Genomic DNA, 19108 nt, shown 5'->3' with positions numbered 1-19108 from the left:
TGTGGACCTCATTCAGAGACGGTCGAAGCGGCCGCACGGTCGTACGCCACCGATGTTCGCTATACTGCACATTCGTAAAGTTCGCAATGCGCGCGTGCAAACTAGCCGCTACGATCAGAAATTTCTCTCTCCTTGAACACAGCCAGGTCGGTAGTTTGAGTGACAGATTGAGGCGTTTGTGGGTGGTAACATGGGAAGGTGCTTGAAAACGGGGGAGTGGAGATCCGAACGCAGGCGTGCCTAATTATGTGAATGGTGTTTTGTGGGAGTGCATAAGGTTTATGGGAGTGCATAATTAACAAAGTAGCATCATGGCACATGTGACATGGGAGGTTTTTACACTGACATGATCGTAGAGCTTAAGAGAGGGTATGGTCAACCTTAAGCTCTACGATCAGTTCCGATGGTTCCTGATGGTCTCGATTAATCCTTATATACCCAGAGATGACGTGTAATGCGTACGATAAGGGGGCGTATTTTTTTGTCTTCCGACCGCTTCCTCCCCTTGGTCGGCCAGCTACCGATCCGAACTTAGGGACGCAACTTGCGAGGGAATCATTTGCATATACGGCCCCTTTTCCCATACGACCGAGCGGCCGATTCGACCGACTCTGAATGAGGTCCTCTGTCTCATAAATGTGTATATAGCTGAAATAATTATCCTTACACATTGACGTTCTGATTTTAGGTGTGCTCCTATACTATCAGCCCCATTGTCTCCTTGTAGGGTAGATGTATGAAGCCTTGAAGAGAGATAAAATAGAGAAGTTGCCTAAAACAACTAATCAGTTTCTGACATTTCATAGACTGTGCTAGATAAATGATAGCTAGAAGCTGATTGGTTACTATAGATAACTTTTCTACTTTATCTCTCTCGCAGGTTTAGTACTTCTCCCCCTAAGTATATTAAATTGTGGGACTTTGTTGTGATTTCTATGAAAAATTGGTAGCTGTGAATGTTTTCAAATCTCCAATGGAAGCACAGTGTTATACAATTTTAAATGGCTTATAGCACATTTGTTGTACAGGTACATTATTATAAAAGTACAGTACTCAAAAAGCAACTTAAGTGCTGAAACATTTGTTGCAAACTTTAAGTCATTTTGTCCCAATACATCAGTAGTTCTCAAACTCGGTCCTCAGGACTCCATGCAGTTCACGTTTTCCAGGTCACCCAGCAGATGGACAGGTGTGTTATCAACTGTCACATTTTGGATCTATTCACTAAGCCTTGGAAAGAGATAAGGTGGAGAAAGATAAGTCCCAGCCAATCGGCTATTAACTGGCAGTTTACAGTCTATGGCCCGAAAAATTACAGTTAGGAGCTGATTGGCTGGGACTTATCTTTCTCCACTTTATCTTTCTCCAAGGCTTAGTGAATAGACCCCTTTATGACCTGGCAAATATGAACTGTATGGGATACTGAGGACTGAGGGCCGGATTCAGCAAGGATCGCTATTCTGCTTATATGCACGCAGCGCAGTTGCTAATAGCAGTGATATGTAAATGTTTGTATTCGCATTGCGATCGCAGCCTAACATAAGAATGCCCACTTCCCCTTACTCACATCCGTACACTTGGGCAACATAGCGAAATAATCGAATAACATCGGATCCATACACACAGTTAAAGCAGGTCAGACCTCACTCAGGAATTGCTAACTTCAGCGCAATCTATAAGGCCTCAGGATGCGTATAGTATCGCAGTGGCTAATTTAGGTATGCTCCTGCAACGACGACCCAACGCACTGGCACGTCTGCATTTTCCCGACCACCCCCTGTTACCACCCACAAATGGCACTTCCTGTCAATCACTCTGCGATAGGTCTGCGTGCCCTCTGCAATCGCAGTCCCGCACTGTGATGCATATGCATGCGCAGAATGCAACAATCAGCCGATAAGCAGCTGCAATTCTTGCTGAATCAGACCCTGAGTTTGAGAACCACTTCGATACATAGATTCTTGTAATTATTTCCGTTTTTGGGGCATGATTCAGAATTGGACACTGATGCCTCTCCTCTTGTGTCTCTTGCCAGAGACATAGTGGTATTAATATGCAAATGCTAGTTTCAAACTACCCCTGGTGTAGTAGCCAGCGTCTGAATGAGCAAGCACTTCTAACGTCTCTGCAGGCTGCAGCACCACCATTGGTGATCAGGGACACGCCACCACAGGCGCACCACTGCACGACACTTACGCCAGCCCTGTGCGACTGAGAACGCAGCTGCTTTCACTGACACTCCCGCGACAATCCCATAACATGCCCATGAGATGGGACATTATTGCATTTGCTTCAGACCACCTTTGAATCAGTGCTGGTTCTAGACCAAGTGGAGCCCAGTGAGATAATTTCGTTTGTTGACCCCCCCCTCACCCCATAGCCTCACACAAACATCCCACAACTATAATGTCCCATAGCCTCACAAACACACACTGTTCCCATAGCCTCACACACAGACTTCCCTCATAACCTCACATATGCTGCTTCCATAACCTCAAACATGCACTGCCGCTATAGCCTCACACACATGCTGCCCCCCTCACATATCACTGTGCTCCCACTCACAGCCCCCCCTCACAGAGTACGCTATCCCTCCTCGCACAGCATCTCACTTACAGATCACACTGCCCCCCTCACTCACAGATCACACTGCCCCCACCTCACAGATCACATCCCCCACACATCACCCCCCTTACAGATCACACTGCCCTCTCGTACAAAACACACCTCCTACATCCAGGCCTTCCTTCACAGATCAGACTGCCCCACACAGGAGTCCCTTGCAGATCACACTGCACCACACAGTCCCCCCTCACAGAAACACAGCCCCCTAACATAGCCCCCCCTCACAGATCACACTGCACCCTCATAAATCACACTGCCCTCCCTCATAAGTCAAACTGCGCCTCCTCAAAGCCCCCCTAATAGATCACACTGCCTTCGCAGACAGCCCCCTACCATCACAGATCACACTGCCCCCACACACATCCCCCTTAAAGATCACACTCCTGTCCCCCACACACAGCCCACCTATAGATCACACTGCCCTCACACACAGCCTCCCTCCCCCACAGATCACACTGTCACTACACACAGCCCCCACCCCACACACAGATCACACTGATGCCTCCCACACACAGGCCCTCACAGATCACACTGCCCCAGGCCCAAACACAGCCCCCTCCATCCAGATTACACTGCCCTCACATACAGTACCCCGACCCATAGTTTGCACTGCCTTCCCCTCACACCTCCATGAGGTCTCGTCTCCCCTCTCCTGCCAGTGTCTTCCTCTCCTTCTCACAGGCTCACACTTCAGGTGAGGGGGATCTGTAGTGAGAACAGTTCAAGCAGCGACTGGGAGCACAAGGTTGCGCCCTTCGGGCGACCGTCCTGTCAGCCCGTACCTCCGGCCGCCCTTGCTCCCAGTCACCACCCAGAAGCATCCATCTCTTTCCACCCCATTTCTGATACCCTCGCTCCCGAACACAACAGAATCTTTGAGTATGCACTCTGTGTAACACATGTGTCATAGGGGTTTCAGAACTTTTCATGCATGTGCAGTTCAACTACTTGAACATCAGCGTTGCGTTCAACTTGTGTGCATCTCCAAATCAGGCCCTTGGTGAGACTCCGAAAAACATCTCTACATATATCGCTTGCTCAACAGAATAAGGCAAAGTGCTTACTTGTCAGGAAGATACTATTTCTGACCCTCCCCTGCAGCATCTTACTTTGTCCAAAACGGAGAGTTATTCTTAGTGAGTGAGTTGCAATGTCACATGTTGAAATGACACAAATATCCAGCACACCAGGGGTTCTCATCTGCTTAATACTACAGTACTGTGGCCAGATCCCCAGCGAATGATGAAGGGAAAGCATTTCAGGTAACTCCTGCAGCTTTCTATGAGCAGCGTAAAAAGTACATGAAGGTAAATAGCTGCTTAGGCAAACTATGTACTGCACACCACTGCTCACATGAATGAAATGTGATGTTCTTTGGGGCCAAAAGCACACTATGTTGATTATGGCCCTACATGTTTTGGTGGCTCTCCCCCTGGTGCTCCAGTTTCCTCCTTTCTCCAAAGACAAAGCACTAGGGACTTCATTCAGACCCGGTCGCAAGCGCTGAGCACTCGCAACCGGGTCGATGTTTTGGTCCTGCGCACGTGCAGCGGCCGCACTGCGCGTGCGCAAGCCCCGGAGCGAGAGAGAAACTCTCTTGCTCCAGAGCTCACTACAAAAGGGCCGGCTGTCGATGTTGATCGACAGCTCGGCCCGTTTTGTAGGCGGGGCGGGGGGGTGGTTTCACAAACGGAGGCGTTCCTTAACGAACGCCTGCCGTTATGTGGGCAGCCACACTGACATCAGCAGTGATGTCAGTGGGGAGTTTCCTGCTCGATCAGAGCAGGAAGCTCCCTGGGGCTTGTGGTTGCCGAGACCCAGCCTTAGGGTCTTGTCGCAAGCCCCAATGGTCGCGATGGTCTTGACCATCGCGACCATCACCCTGGTCGGTCGCTAAGCAGTGGGGTGGTAACCCACAGCTTAGCTAGCGACCAGGAGGCCGCACTAAAAATAGAAGCGGCCACCCTCATTCAGAACGAGCACTCGCTTCTTGCGAACGCCTCTGAATGAGGGCCTATGTCAATAGTGTATATGTGTGTTTGCCTGTGTGGTTGGGAATATAGATTGTATGCGACACTGGGGCAGGCATAGATGATAGTAATTAAACCTTCTATATAAAGTGCTGCTTAGTATGTAGGCAGTACATAAATAAAAATTATTAAAATAAACATAATGTCACTCATTCAGTGTCTTTATTGTCACCGTGGCGCCCCCAGACTGAGCACCTTCTGATAAACACTTTACAACAGCTGGCATCGTCTTGCCTGTGAAGCTGCTGGCTACTTCTTCTCCATATATGTAGTGGGCTGAGGGTGTGGACATAAGCTATACTCTTGCATTCCAGTGCCACACTTCCAATAAAATAACAGGCAACCCCTGATATAAGAAGTGTGGGATGTGAAAGGATGGAAGTGAACAGGACACCTGATCCATATGGTGGGCTCAGGTGCTAGAGGGTTGAGACTAAACATGGGGGCATAGCAACGCACATTTATTAAAACTTGTGCTTATAATTCTGTGGTGGAGAAGTTACCTGGCTGTAGCAACCAATCAGCTTCTAGATATCATTTATCTATCACAGTCTACGAAATGACAGAAGCTGATTGGTTGCTTTGGGCATTTCCACTTTATCGCTCTCAAAGGTCTCATACATCCAGGGACGAAGACAGGCCAGCCGAGCCGGGTGAAGTGGGCGTGTCCTAATCATGGGAGGCGTGGCCACATCCACCGCACGTTGGGTAGGAGGTGCTGTGAGCCCCTCAGCCCAGCGCAAAGCCACAGGGGAGGGGGGGCGCGATCAGCCAGACCGCTCATTCTACATGCATAGGAGACTGTTGTTGCTGTGATTTAAGAGGGAGGGGGGGCGGCACTGGACCCGGGTGATTAGTACCCACCTCCCCCTCTCGGCGCCCCTGCATACATCTCTCCTTATGTGTGGCACGGCACTCCTCCTGCCAGGCCCCCTAGACAAGCCCAGGCATAGGCAATTAGAACCCACTCCTGCCCTCTTAGCGCCCCTGATTCTGAATACCTCCATTTCACTATTTCAAGATAATTTTGTACGTGCAAATTTCGCACCTTGCAAATTTTAGTCATCAGTCAACAGTTCATTGTGTACACTGTCTGCTTTCATGTTCAGAAACAGACACAAGTAATTATATTTCCTGTCCAGAAAGTAAGTATAATCCTTAACTTTCTAGAGTGATGTGTCTGGAAGCTAAGATTCAGTACAAATCAGCACGAGTAAAATTTCAACTCCTGTTACATCATATTCATTTTCCGCCGATTTATTAAGTTAAAAAACAAAAAGAGAAAAATAGCTTAAAAATATTTGGGAAGCAGGGAGCCGTGTTTTCCTGGGGAGCATTGGTGCAAGGGAAATTATACTGGGAAATTTTACTCGACCTGACCACCTTTAATAAACACCTTAGATTGGTTTGCAGCCTGTCAATCCTATCTGAATAGATATCACATAATAGACTAGATTTGTCATCTCTTCGACATAGTCTAGTCTTTCCTGTTCTGAGAAAAGTAAACTTTCTCCGATCCTCAATAAAAAAAATTCTGAATAACACCTGCACTCCTTCATCTAGTGTCTTACATATTAAGGTTTATTTCCAATAAAAAAAAATATGAAAAATGATCTGGTTTTCTACTGCACTCTGAAAATATAAATATATGTTCTGAAGCCAAGTAATGAGCTCTGTTCCTTACATTAAGGTTGTGTGTTTTCCTCTAGATCATTATTTGGCTCATTTCCATGCCACAATCGGCTCAGCCTTACTTTTAATGTGTGGACCAAAAAGAAAAAGTGTCACATTAATCTTTGTATGCTATTTAAATCTTTTCATAAAATTCTTCATACTTTACTGGTCAAATGTGCTTGTGCTTTTTTTTTTTATTGCAGATTCCTAGATGCTGCCTTCGTGTACATGGCTCCTACACTTTTCATGTAGGCCATGAATTTTGCACGGATCATTGATTACCCACAACTATGAATTTGTTTGTTTAGCTTGTATTTTATTGCAAATATCATTTCTGAGCTCCCTGAAATGCTGAACTTAGGAATAAAGAAAATTGCATATTTTAAATTGGTTTAAGAACCGTGCTGGTGGCCGAAACCACTGTGGGTTGACTGAAATCACTTAATAACATATTTTATATTTTTTTACATAAGGGTTATGACCTGAAAACTGGGTTTCTGTGATATTTTGATCGTCGTGATTGTTTTAATACATTTGGTGTGATTTTTTATATGTGCGCATTTGCCGGAACATTTCTTCTAATTTTGTACATGTACTGTATCTAATTTCTTCACCATTAGACTGTAAAAATAAGATATGTCAATAACAGTAAAAAACTATAGTAATTAAAGGAGATGCCTTGATATTTGAAATAATTGGTTTTTAGCTCTTATATCAAGTCACCATGAAATTCCCAGTATTTGTATTGATTTAATCAATACCAAACATAGGTACAAACTGTGTTCCGCTAATCAAAAAGTATTTGGACTGTGTGATCCAACAATATTTGGCTGAAATGTGAAGCAGCAGATAACTTCTCCCAGCATTGCTATTTGAATATATTGGACCCTTTAAAGTAATTTATTTGTTTGTACATGTTATTTTGCTATTCTTACTGAATGTATTTAATTTATGGTTCTGTGCTTTCTAGACATGTATTTATATTATCAGAGTTGTTTATTTCAATTATGGTAAGAAGTAAATAAAAAGACTTGCATTATGATATAAAGATCTGGCTGAAAGTAAAGAAGGAAGCCATGGGGCTTATGTATCAAGCAAACGTTGCTTAAGGACATGATCAATTCAACTGAAGGTGGTAAAACCACTTTAAGCATATTCAATATCAATGTTTCTATACTCCCCTATTATATCATTTAGTTTTGCACAAGGTTCAGAGCACATATTCCAGCAGCATGTTATGATTCCAATTCTGCAACATCAGGCTTACAGAATTAGAGAATCACGTCACCTTAGTGTATGCTAAAATAACCAACGTACAGGTCAATAAATCAGGCTGAAATTTCAAAAGCTATTCTAGGATGCTAAGAAAGTAACCAAATATAAGCTTCTCACAAGTCAGAGTTAAGTTGTTACTCAATTTACACTATTACCTATTAGTTGGATTTTGTCCCTAGAATTGAAATCATTTTACAGACAGATGAAGACAAAGTCAAACTAAATAATGAAAGCAATTCTAAAGTGATTTCCCTTGGGAGATCTGCAGAAGTGACAAGCCGAGAAAGAGCGTAAGGAATTATAATTAGGTATGTCCTTGGTAGAACAGGTAGTTATAAAGAGCTCTGGCCCAATCAAATCCTAATTCTAGAAAGAGGTGATAGTGGAGCACACACAAATCATAGACCCATAGATCCATCTTTATCAAAAAGACATCTTATTATACTTAAAATTTGGTCATCTTAATTCTGTATCTTTCTTCTCCCCCAAAACTTTCCAATTTTAGCAACCAATCAGATTTTTGCCTTCATTTGACTGCTGCAAATTTGGACAAGAAATGTAGTGCTATTTAAATGATGTGCATGGCACTTGTTAAAATGGAAGTCAGCCTTATTAAAAAAAAACCCTGAAACATTGATACTAGGTTTAAATGAGATTTGTTTCAGTATTGCACCAATTTTGACTTATGAAGCAAATAAAGTGCCTTAGCCCTTTGTACTACTCAGTTAAAGAATACACCTGAATTAATTGATGTATTTATTCATCTGCACAGCATGCAGTCTGTTCCATACTTTGTTAAAACGGACATTGCATTCGGAGGGTAATGCTTCTTTGTCTTGCATCAGTTTGGGGCAGTTCAGAAACCAAACCATGGGCTTTGCTATTTCACAGTGTCTGTACAGACTGTTAATTGGATATTAATACGTAGAGATAGAGATATGATATCAAGCATAACTATTATGTTATACTTTATCATTTAAACTTATCATCCTATTTCACATTTAGAAGGTATTGGGCTATATGACAAAGTTGCCTATAGCAACCAATTAGCTACATTTTATAGAATGTTCTTGATAAATGCTATCTACAAACTGATTGGTTGCTATGGATAACTTCACTTGTCCACTTCTCCATTTTTTAGGAGGCTTAATACATTTCCCCTTTGTTTGTACAATGTTTAGTAGCTGTTGGAATAGGGTGCCTATATTTTTTTCAAGTTGAACAATTGTTAGATTTTTCCTTGTATATAAAGTATTTCTTTACATTTGGTATGGAAGACTCAAATATTGTGGGCTTTATAACTTATTGCATTCAATTTGATTCAATATAATGCAAAACCACTGATTAGAACAATTTAAGTTAATACAAGAAAACACAAACACACAATACTAGTACAAATTTTAATACACATTTAAATAAATATTTCCATTATTAATATTAATATTTACAAATATCCTTGAAAAAAAGGACAAAGGTCTTGCCAGGCAACTGACATTTGTACAGTGTTTAAAAAAAAATAACATTATTATTTACTTTTTATCACTATTTTTTACAACTGATTTCTACCACTGGGATGCATTTTGTTTTACCACCATGTAGTTGCAAGTCTTGAGGTTTTATTTTCTGTATCTGAAACAAAAACATGATTTGTCCTAGTTTTGTGAAAATAAAAAATATTGAATTGTTTTTGCTTGAAAACCTGCTTTAACCAGGTAGTTCACTGTTTCCATCAAGAAAACTTGAATAGGTAAAAAAAAGCTGCTCTTAAAAATAATCAAAAGCACATGTAATAGAATTGAATACTCCGCTAACGGATGTAGAAAGAAACCAGAAGGCCAAATTCCTTCTTCACTTTTCTTCCACCTGTCGTTTGTTGTGTTTTTGGTTAAGTGTTTTTTTTTTATCAGTAAGTAGCACTTTTGGTCCCAGGTTTGTCCTCCACTACAATATTCTTTTTCTAGATATTAAAAAAAGGTCTAAGATCTCTATGAAGAGCGCAGATTTTTTTTTTGTAAGTCCATATGTTTTTTTGCTTTTTTTTTAAAAAATGACTTGTAGGAATAAAAAAATAAATCATCTGTAAAAACAAAAAATATATATATGTATTTTTATATATAAAACAACTAGTCCATGTGTCTTTTTAACTTTATATTAGAATAGAGTAGTCTGTATTTAAAGTCTGTTGAGTGTGGAATGGACCTCCAGATCCTACCGAGAGCTTGAGTATCGAGTTCTTTTACTTCTCCGATTAAAAGGGTAATTAATAAATTCAAAACGTTTATGAGGTTCGGTGGTGTGATGCCCCTTTGGCAGCCGTTTCATAAAATGAACCTCTCGTTGGTGTTGCCTTGTCTTTGATCCTTTTCTAGGGCGCCCTCTACGGGTGAACGCCATGTACCAGCCGTGATATTTGGCATTTTGCAATGCAGTATAGTTGTTCTCCAACACAATCTCTGTGAAGACACAATCCTTTCCTCTTCCATTTGTCTGAAATTGAAGAAAAGAAATATTATTATTAGTCATATTGAGTGAATAAATATAGCTTCAGCTTGACAAAGAGCACATAGCTGCCCAAAACGTTGCTGTATTAAATATGCTGTATGGCTAAATATTATTATTATTTATTTATTTTAAGCAGACTTTAGGTCTTTGTAAACTTTATATATGATCCTCTAACTGAACATGCCATTTGTTATTGTAGACTGATGTCACAAATACAATTGACTTTTTTTAATTAGCCATTTAAAAAAAAAAAAAAAGATTTATTGTACATGAAACAAGTGCATTTATATTTAATTAGTCAAAATGTTATATATATTGTGCCGTTAAAGAGACAGCCAACGTAAATGTTTTGTATAAAGGAGTTAGTCTGAAGCACCTTTTCTAAAAGTGCTTGTATAATACAATAGCTTTATTATCACATATTGCTATTGATAATTGACACTATTTACTGTTGTCATTTTTGCATTGTAAATGTTTGAATTAAGAAAGCCTTTTGTTTAGGCAGACCTCGGTTTTCAGAGGTCTGCCTAAACCTTGATGCAACAGAGCAAGTCTGTAGCATCAAGAAATAATGACTGCTAATAATGAATGGCAGCAAAGTTTAACATATGCACCATTTTATCAAATATGTTTATTAGCTGTCCACCTCTAAACAACCGTTCTAGAGTAAGTCTGAGACCTTGGATACTGTGCGGAGAAGGAAGGGTCAGTTAGGAACCTACAGGGTGCTCACATGTGCTACAACTCTGTGACACTGTAACTGGCAGGCAGCCATTGTCAAAGGGCGAAGGTTGGGAAAAACATTTCTAAAGCAGGTATGTGCTGGCAGTGGGCGTATTAACTTTGATCAGCCCGGGACCCCTCACCCCACATAATAATAGTGGATATGTGGATTGAAAATCCTCATTGTAGTAGTCATCTTTAGAACCAATAATGGCTTGAATGTAAAGTTTTAAAAGGACCCCTCAGAATAGTTTGTGGGTGTTAAAGAACAACCATGACTAACGGGAAGATTTCAGGGCTTAGTGATGAGGCCGCCTGAATTCTGTGTCTTAACATTCCAAATACTTGTAGCATGTAATTGTACATAATAGCAAAGCAATTTGACTATTTGTTAAATAAGATATATGGAATTTGAAACACCCCCTTTTTCCTTTCAGCTTTGATTCTTTTTTTTTGACTCTTTTATCTCGTCTTTGTTACTCTGTTCCTTTCCCAGTTCTCCTGTGCCTTTTGATCAAAAATCGTATTCACAATCTTACTACCGTGCATTTCTCCCCCTTCCTTTTAATCAGCACCTTCTCTGTGCCTCCTGACTGTAATATTCGCCCCAATGGCTTTTCTTTACGCTTAAACTAATTTCCAGCCCCTCCATCTCTGTGGGCATTTGTCATGTTCTAAAATCCTCCTCACCTTGCCAACCAACTTTCCTTTCTTGTTCATGCAGATGTAATACCCCGCCTCAGCGCCTTTAATGCGGACTCTGCTTCCAAAGGTGTCTGTTTCCACAATCAATTTGGCTGCAGGGAAAAGAAGAGACAATTTAAATATTCAGTTAACATGTATTTTTCTAATAATATTCTATTGAATAAAATGCTATCTTAGTTTATGCAAAAAATATATGGCGCTATCTTATATCATAAAAGCTCTAAAATTGCAAAGTGTATATATATACATATATATATATATACATACATACATCCTCCAAAAAGACGGCACTCAGAGACGACAAATAAGCAAAAAGAACTTGTATTTGACGGTATATATATATATATATATATATACACATACATATACATACAGAAGTTTCTCTGCTTTATTTTGCAAAACAAAGCTCTAACCTTTTGACCTCATGGTATTGCCAGCTTTAATACATATTATAAAGTCATAAGTATCTGCACTGTTTCAGGGTAGTCATTTATTACACAGCAAGCAAAAACCATCTGTGCAAAAACATATTACATTTGGCTAAGACAGGCAGATAAAAGTCTTAGCCGAGACCCTCTCGGCTCTGCTCTTACACCTACCAGTTTCATAAAATATGTCTAAGATGTATGTATGTGTATTACCAGTGGACTCAATAAAGTGCTACTTTTCCAGGTTTTATTTGTAATTAGCTTACTGTGTGCACTGGCTTTGCAATAACCAATGAGACCCAGAGCATAGCAAATGCCCTTTAATTTGCTTCACCCTTGTGCGTGGAGTCATATTGATTCACTTTCTCTTTTTAACATATTCATTGATCGTGGTACAGACTGACAAAGCGGATTTTGGGTCAATGCAGTTTAAAAAAAAAAAAAAAAAAACCTAGAAAAAAAACATTCCACTTCCCCCTCCCCCCTCACACACCCTCACATTCACATTAAATATGATAGTGCTTTGTCTACCCCCGTCCAAGTTTTTATTCTTAGGCAGTGGCTTCCGAATGATAATCAATTATGATAATTAAAAAGATGATCAATTTTTTGTATAGGATTTCCGTGCAATTACATTCTTGCATTTTAAAGGCATATTTGGAGTTTTCTCTCAAAATAAATAAATAAATAAATAAAATATTGGTGATTTGTTTAGCCATGTGTTTTACTAACACAGTTAGATTAAAACTAGATGTGGATTCCTAATGCATTGTTATATGAAATAGTGTTTTTACAGAACTTCCATCCTTCAGGGTTGTTGGGAATAAGATGCATTTAATGGGATAGGATGTGTTTGCTTTGCAACACTTAATTTATTTCTGCACCATGCATAATGCCTTAGATGTTAATTTGCCAATAGTAGCCATAAAAAAATATTTAATAGCAGCCATGAAATATACCTCCATCTGCATAGACTAGGACAAGGCTCCCTACTGATCTATAGCTGCATTTCATACAGTAACTACAAGAATAACAGACAGCTTTTTTTTTTTATTTTGTGGGAGATATGAAGGAAAATCAATATAAAATCCAGTAAAAGGCTGAAAGAATAGTGATTGATTTCTATGTCTATCTCATGCACTGTTTTATTGACAAGATAGATAAAAACAAATCGAGGAAGTGACTATGTGTGTCTGTGTTTTGTATTTCCAGAAGAAAGTCTGGAAGGATTTCATCCCACATATTACTCTTGCACAATAAGTAATTGTAATTAATACTGTATTACTATGTCTACATTAGTCTATCTATCTATCTATCTATCTATCTATCTATCTATCTATCTATCTATCTATCATATAGGACAGACTTGCTAAATACTATTATTACTATCATTCTGTCTTTATTTTCCTTTATTTTTTTTAATATCATAAAGCAGCATTGCTGAACTAAAACAGCCAGCACACCCTGTGTGTGTGTGCGTGAGTGTGTGTATATATACATATGTGTGTGTGTGATCCTATGATTCCAGAGGCCAGGCTTTTAGCAGCTTGACTTAAAAAAATGGCATCCAAGGTGTTTTTATTTTTTACGGTAATTTGGAATTTAAGGGACTTTTTTCCTCTGATTTCTATGGGGTCATGGGATTTTTGGAGATGTGTTTTTGGAAGGCTTAGCATTTTCATTTCGATTCTTTTTGCGCTAGTGACAGCTTTATCCCAGTAAAATTATGTTTCAAGCTGAAACTTTGAAGGAAAGTAGCTACGTAGCTGCAGAAAAAATGCAGTGAGACACATTTGATCCCAAAACTGCACTGAGAAGAGGCGAAAGTATTCAGGAAATGTTAAAAAAGGTGAAAGTAAGAAGAGTTTTAATGGCTCTTCCAGACATTAGGGGTCTCTCTGGAGATTCATATAGAACAATCTTGAACCTCTTTTTAACGTTTACAGACTACAACTTTCTTAAACCTCTACATCTGAGAAAATGCTTGTCCTTTTTCTGTTTTATATCATACTTCATAACCCCTTCTCACTATTTGTGTATATATTTATTATATATATATTTGTTTCTTTGTTTTTCACCCCCCCTCCCAACTCGATTTCCTTGAAATATCCTCCTTGAATTGGAATGTTCTGTTTTTTGTCTAAATTACATTTTATTTTATGAATCAATTTTGCTATGGGAAATGTCTGCCTGTATACAGACAAACCCCCCTCTCAGCCAGACTGTCTATGTCCACTTTGTCTAACATTGAACTTGCTTTGCAGAACAGTTTTTTTCCCCTTGGTAATAATTTGTCGAAAGATGAAAAAAATTCACCTCCTGCTTCTGATATCCATGGCCAAGATGTTCTGGATGTATGCTGCAATCACTGTATTCCCTTATTCTATTCAATCTTAAAATTGTAACAACCTATATTACAGATTTGTATGTTCAGGGCAAATTTACAAGTGAAAATCCATTCTTTGCATTTCTGCTATCAAGAGATTTACGAATAACAAAAACATAGGAAATACGAAGCTACTTCAAAGCTTTGAGCTTAGAATTTAATTGTCCATTTAATTTACGACTCAGATTGCAAAAATGGACTTCTCAAACTACCAGCTGCTTCCCTCTTACTCTCCCCACCTGAAACCGCAGGCCTGGACACCTTTATATCTTTAGTTCAGCCCTGTGCTTATGTTTATTTAACAACAGAAATCAGAAAATAACATTTAATCCTACATTGCTCTTCCCTTAGGAGTAGATTCATCATTGAATATTTCCGTGGCCTTCCATTAATGCTAATACTGTTTCTGAATTACAGAAATTCTGCAAAGGGAAAAGAGTTTCAAAAACTCTCTAATATAAAGAACTGTTAATAAGTTGCCCTCAGTAAAATAAAATGACTCCTGCATTATTAGAAGTTTATAAACACGTGAATACACACACACACATTATATATATATATAGCTCTATAGATAAAAATGTAACTGTTTTACATTTACAGCTCAGCAGTGAGGTAACGACCAGGCCTTTAAGTCAGTCAATCTGAATCTGCACAACCCTGAGAAGGTTACATGATCTCTCATGTCAGGCACCAAATTTAGATAGCAAGCTTTACAGGCCACTGACTCAGAATGACAGGAAAAAAATATATTAAATCTTTACTTGCTGCCTTGTATGATGTTGAATCCAAGGTGCTATGGAATATGGTGCTATTATAAAAGCAATTTGGAACCTGTAACTATACTGTTTATGTCCCTTTTTGTGCTTTCTAGCTTTAAAGACAAAGACAAACAGCTTTAAAAAAAATGTTGAGGAACCAAAACAAACATAGACCAAAAAATAATGTGTGTGTATATGTATATATATATATATATATATATATATATATATATATATAAAACACAGGCTAAGAATCAGGAGTAAGCTCAGTGTATTATTTATAATTTCCTTAATAATAGAAAAATGTATTTATGTATAAATGGTTACTTATATAGCGCCAGCATGATCCATTGCGCCTTACAGTAATGCTATTTATAGTTTACCTTATCTGGTCCACTACAATGAATGCACACAAAAATGCAATGGCATCGATTATAACCCACAAACAGGCCCACAAAGTGTCCTTACCATGTGGATCGCCATCCTCAGCCATGGCATTGATTTTCTTGTTGCCCAGGACTTGTACATGTTTCCCACTGGTCCGGCTGTAGAGCTGGTAGGTCCTGATGAGCCGTCTGCTCAGCTGATCTGTCACCAGGCTCTGATCCCTCACATGCTGTGTAAAATTAGGTGGGGACTGAACAGTTACCTTTAGGAAATATATAAAACAAGCTATTATATTTATATTTCTTAGTACAACTAGATGAAGCCCGAGCACAGTGTTATATGATGGCGATATTGTATGTGCAGGGCATTAAAAGAAGAAAATATAAATAGTAATATAGTAAAAGTACTGTATAACTATGGAGCTCAACAGACTCCCAGCTAAGTGCCTTATTGTACTACCATGAAGATAGTTTAGGCAAAATCCAGCACTTTAAGCACCAAGGGCTTCATTTAAAATATTCTTCATAAGCCAAATTATTCGGCAAGATAATAATCTTTTAATATAACACACAAACTACCTTATGTATAACAGTGTTTCTGTAAGCATGTATTGAAGCCTAAACAATTGCTTTTATATATATATATATATATATATATATATATGTATATATAGTTTTCACAGAACAGTTATGTATCATAAACACATGCCTACCATTTCTATTTAAAAATAAACATATACAGTATTACAGCGATGATACAAGATGTTTTATATCTGCAGCAACAATATAAAACAATACAGATGGGTCAGTGGTGTTTCTCTTATTAATGCTGAAAAGCCCTACACTCTCTACAGTGACAAATGTGGCAGATTGCTCAGCCAACTATTCTTCCTAAGATTTATGCTCCCTTTGGCTACAGGAAGCTCCATTGGAAGTAGACAATGTTTTTTTTTTTTCTGACATTTATAAAGATGTATTCTCAACAAATGTGAGGGAGATTCTGCTATACTTCTATGGGTGACAAGGGAGCTCTTACTGAAATCCCCATATCAAATCAGAGATCCTGCTGCTGTACAACAGCCCATACCTCACAAAGTGAGGAGGATTTGTACAGTGTTCTGTCTGTGTAAGCTCCCCTCTCCCCTGAGTACACCTTTATCCTACCCTCCACTTATAAGTCAATGTGGGCCATATGTGAAGAATTGTCTGCCAGCAATGAATGTGGCAGCATGTGGAGATTAGACTAGCTGCCATAAGCTTGATCTGCTTCCACCTGATACCTACAGTACTTGTATTTGTATCCCCTTATTATACAGCACAAGCATGTGCTTCTGCAGAGGCAATAGTAGCATCCACCTTCACTTAGACTAGGATTATAGTACTATAAATAAGTCATTATGGTTATTATAACACATTGACCTTGAAGCATGCTGCAGATTGCATTAAAACTGAAATCGTGTACAAATATATATATATATATATATATATAATATATATATATATATATATATAAAATACATTTCTAAATAATACATTTTAGCTTGTAGTTACACGATAGTATGTGTAAGATACATTTGTTCTGTGATTCTGTCGTTTTAGAATTGCTTAGAACAACTTTCATAAGTTACAAGTTTGTTACAGGAAGTACATTTAATAACAAAAACAAACACAGCATAAACTAATACTGAGAAGGTAAAAGATACGTTGTTTCTTACCTGAGCTTGTAAGCAGATGACAAACAAGTGCATCAACCTGGAAGAAATGCAGATGGATGGGGTTTAGCAGGGATGGGGACAGTGGCACAGCAATATGCAATACACCCAAATAAATACTTACATGTATCCGAGCATTGATGTGATGTAGCTCATGGTGAGCTCCTTAGGGAAGCTGTGCAGCTGGGTGCTCTCCGGGAGAATGAATGTGCGCCTGGCTGGCTGTGGAAGGTCCTAGGCAGGGGGGCAGACAAGCTGGTGCAGCGAGAAGGTACAGTGCACTTATTCCTGGTAGCTCCAGCAGATTCCTCCGCCCATCTCCCTGTCCAGGATGCCGTGGGAGAGCAGGGAACAGGCAGGGAGAGATTTCACAGGCAAAGCCCCTCCAAGCTCCCCCAAGAGCTGCTCCAAAGCCACCAGCAGCTCCTCTCACTGTACAGTCCACAGGTTCCTGCAAACCCAGAGCAATACCTCCAAGAAGTTGCTGCAAGGAAGGGGCACAGCCTGCTGTCTAATTATGTTCCAAGTAGGTGACAAATGTCCAAGTCTTCTCCAGGGTGGCCGCAGATGGGACCTCAGAGGGGATGATCCAGGTTCAGCCACTCACTGTTAAGGTCTCAGGGAACTGAAGCCAAAGTCAGGAAAACTGCATACAGGAGCTCCTGGGGAGGATCAGTTATATATTTTTTCCTCCTTGTCTGAAAATGACGTTGTCTTGGTGTATAGGATGATGAAAGTATTTGATGAGCTACAAGTATAAAGGAGACTTAGCAGTCCAATATATAACCTGGTTGACGACTTGTGGTTGGGGAACCTCCTGATGCACTGTGTGTGTGTGTATGTGTGAGTGTTGGCTGGTGTCTCATTGAGCACTAAGTGTAATGATTGCGAGCAATCTGCTCTTGTCCCTCCTCTTGTATTGAGCTCTCCAATGTCAAACTCCCTTCCCATCTATCCTGGTTTAAATGTGGGAGGATGGCCCAGGAAAACCAGCCCCTTGGAGATCTGTAACCTTACAGGATGCCCTCAGTCATACACATAAATTATGTCATTAAAATCCGTCAATTGCCAATTGCAGCTTGGGGAGTAAAGTCTGGAGCAAGTGCACACTGACTATCATGAGAAATCATAGCAGCACACACACTATCAATATAACAACTGTGACACTCTCAGTAAATGCTAACACACATACATACGATCATGGAGCATGCTATTACACATGCACATACTATAATACACTACTATGGTTTATATTATATTATATATATATTCATATACACGCACACTTTTTATGCTATACACACACACACACACACACACACGCACATCTAGACATCTAACAGAAAAGGGCGTTTATATATATATATATATATATATATTCTTGCTATGCAGTTTCGTCTCAATTTGCATTTGTCTGAACTATAAAACAAGCTCATGGATGTCCAGCATGAGGGAACATGCAGGTTTGGGGGTATTAATGGAATGTAGCAATATATTGTTAAATGTCTGAGTGTGAAACTATGCGTCAGCGTTGCTGAGGGTGATACTAGCAGCAGGTTGGGCACAGTGGTATTAGCCATCCTAGGAACCAGACACAGGTAATGCCTTACACCAAGCTCTGTGTGTACTGGGAGCACTCTAATTATTTCGTTTGTGTATTGGAGAAGCCGCTCAGTGTAAAACTGGGAGACACAATAATTGGATTAGGGTTTTGCTTTGGAAACTAACAATAAACACGTCTAGATTAAAAACACGTTTAGTGACTATTTACACCAACTAACAGAGGTATGATCACTTACCTAACAGTGATGCTTGATCAGTTATAGACACTTGGCACTTACTAGTCATCTCCCTACGTCTTTATTATTCTGGGGGTGTCATTTAGCCTATAGAATTGTAGAAAT

General features: G+C 39.6%; 1 protein-coding gene across 2 annotated transcripts; it reads right to left on the bottom strand.

Annotated features, from left to right (window-relative positions):
- Nucleotides 1-8990: 8990 nt before the first annotated feature.
- On the bottom strand, nucleotides 8991-18123 carry FGF8 (fibroblast growth factor 8). Of its 2 annotated transcripts, none has more exons than XM_088450412.1 (5): nucleotides 17329-18123; nucleotides 17208-17244; nucleotides 15575-15755; nucleotides 11520-11626; nucleotides 8991-10091 (listed from the first exon to the last, which is right to left on the bottom strand). In XM_088450412.1, the coding sequence occupies exons 1-5, from the start codon at nucleotides 17358-17360 to the stop codon at nucleotides 9813-9815; spliced, it is 636 nt and encodes a 211-aa protein (XP_088306538.1). In that variant the 5' UTR covers nucleotides 17361-18123; the 3' UTR covers nucleotides 8991-9812. The 2 variants fall into 2 exon arrangements, with proteins under 2 accessions (XP_088306538.1, XP_088306539.1); XM_088450413.1 differs by having other exon boundaries at nucleotides 15575-15722.
- Between the last annotated feature and the right edge of the window lie 985 nt (nucleotides 18124-19108).

This window comes from Taudactylus pleione, unplaced genomic scaffold (genome assembly GCF_031769625.1).
Source record: "Taudactylus pleione unplaced genomic scaffold, aTauple2 ptg000518l, whole genome shotgun sequence".
Classification (NCBI taxonomy): Eukaryota; Metazoa; Chordata; class Amphibia; order Anura; family Myobatrachidae; genus Taudactylus; species Taudactylus pleione.
Note: the sequence above shows the minus strand (reverse complement) of the source record. Positions and strands in the feature narration are given on the sequence as shown.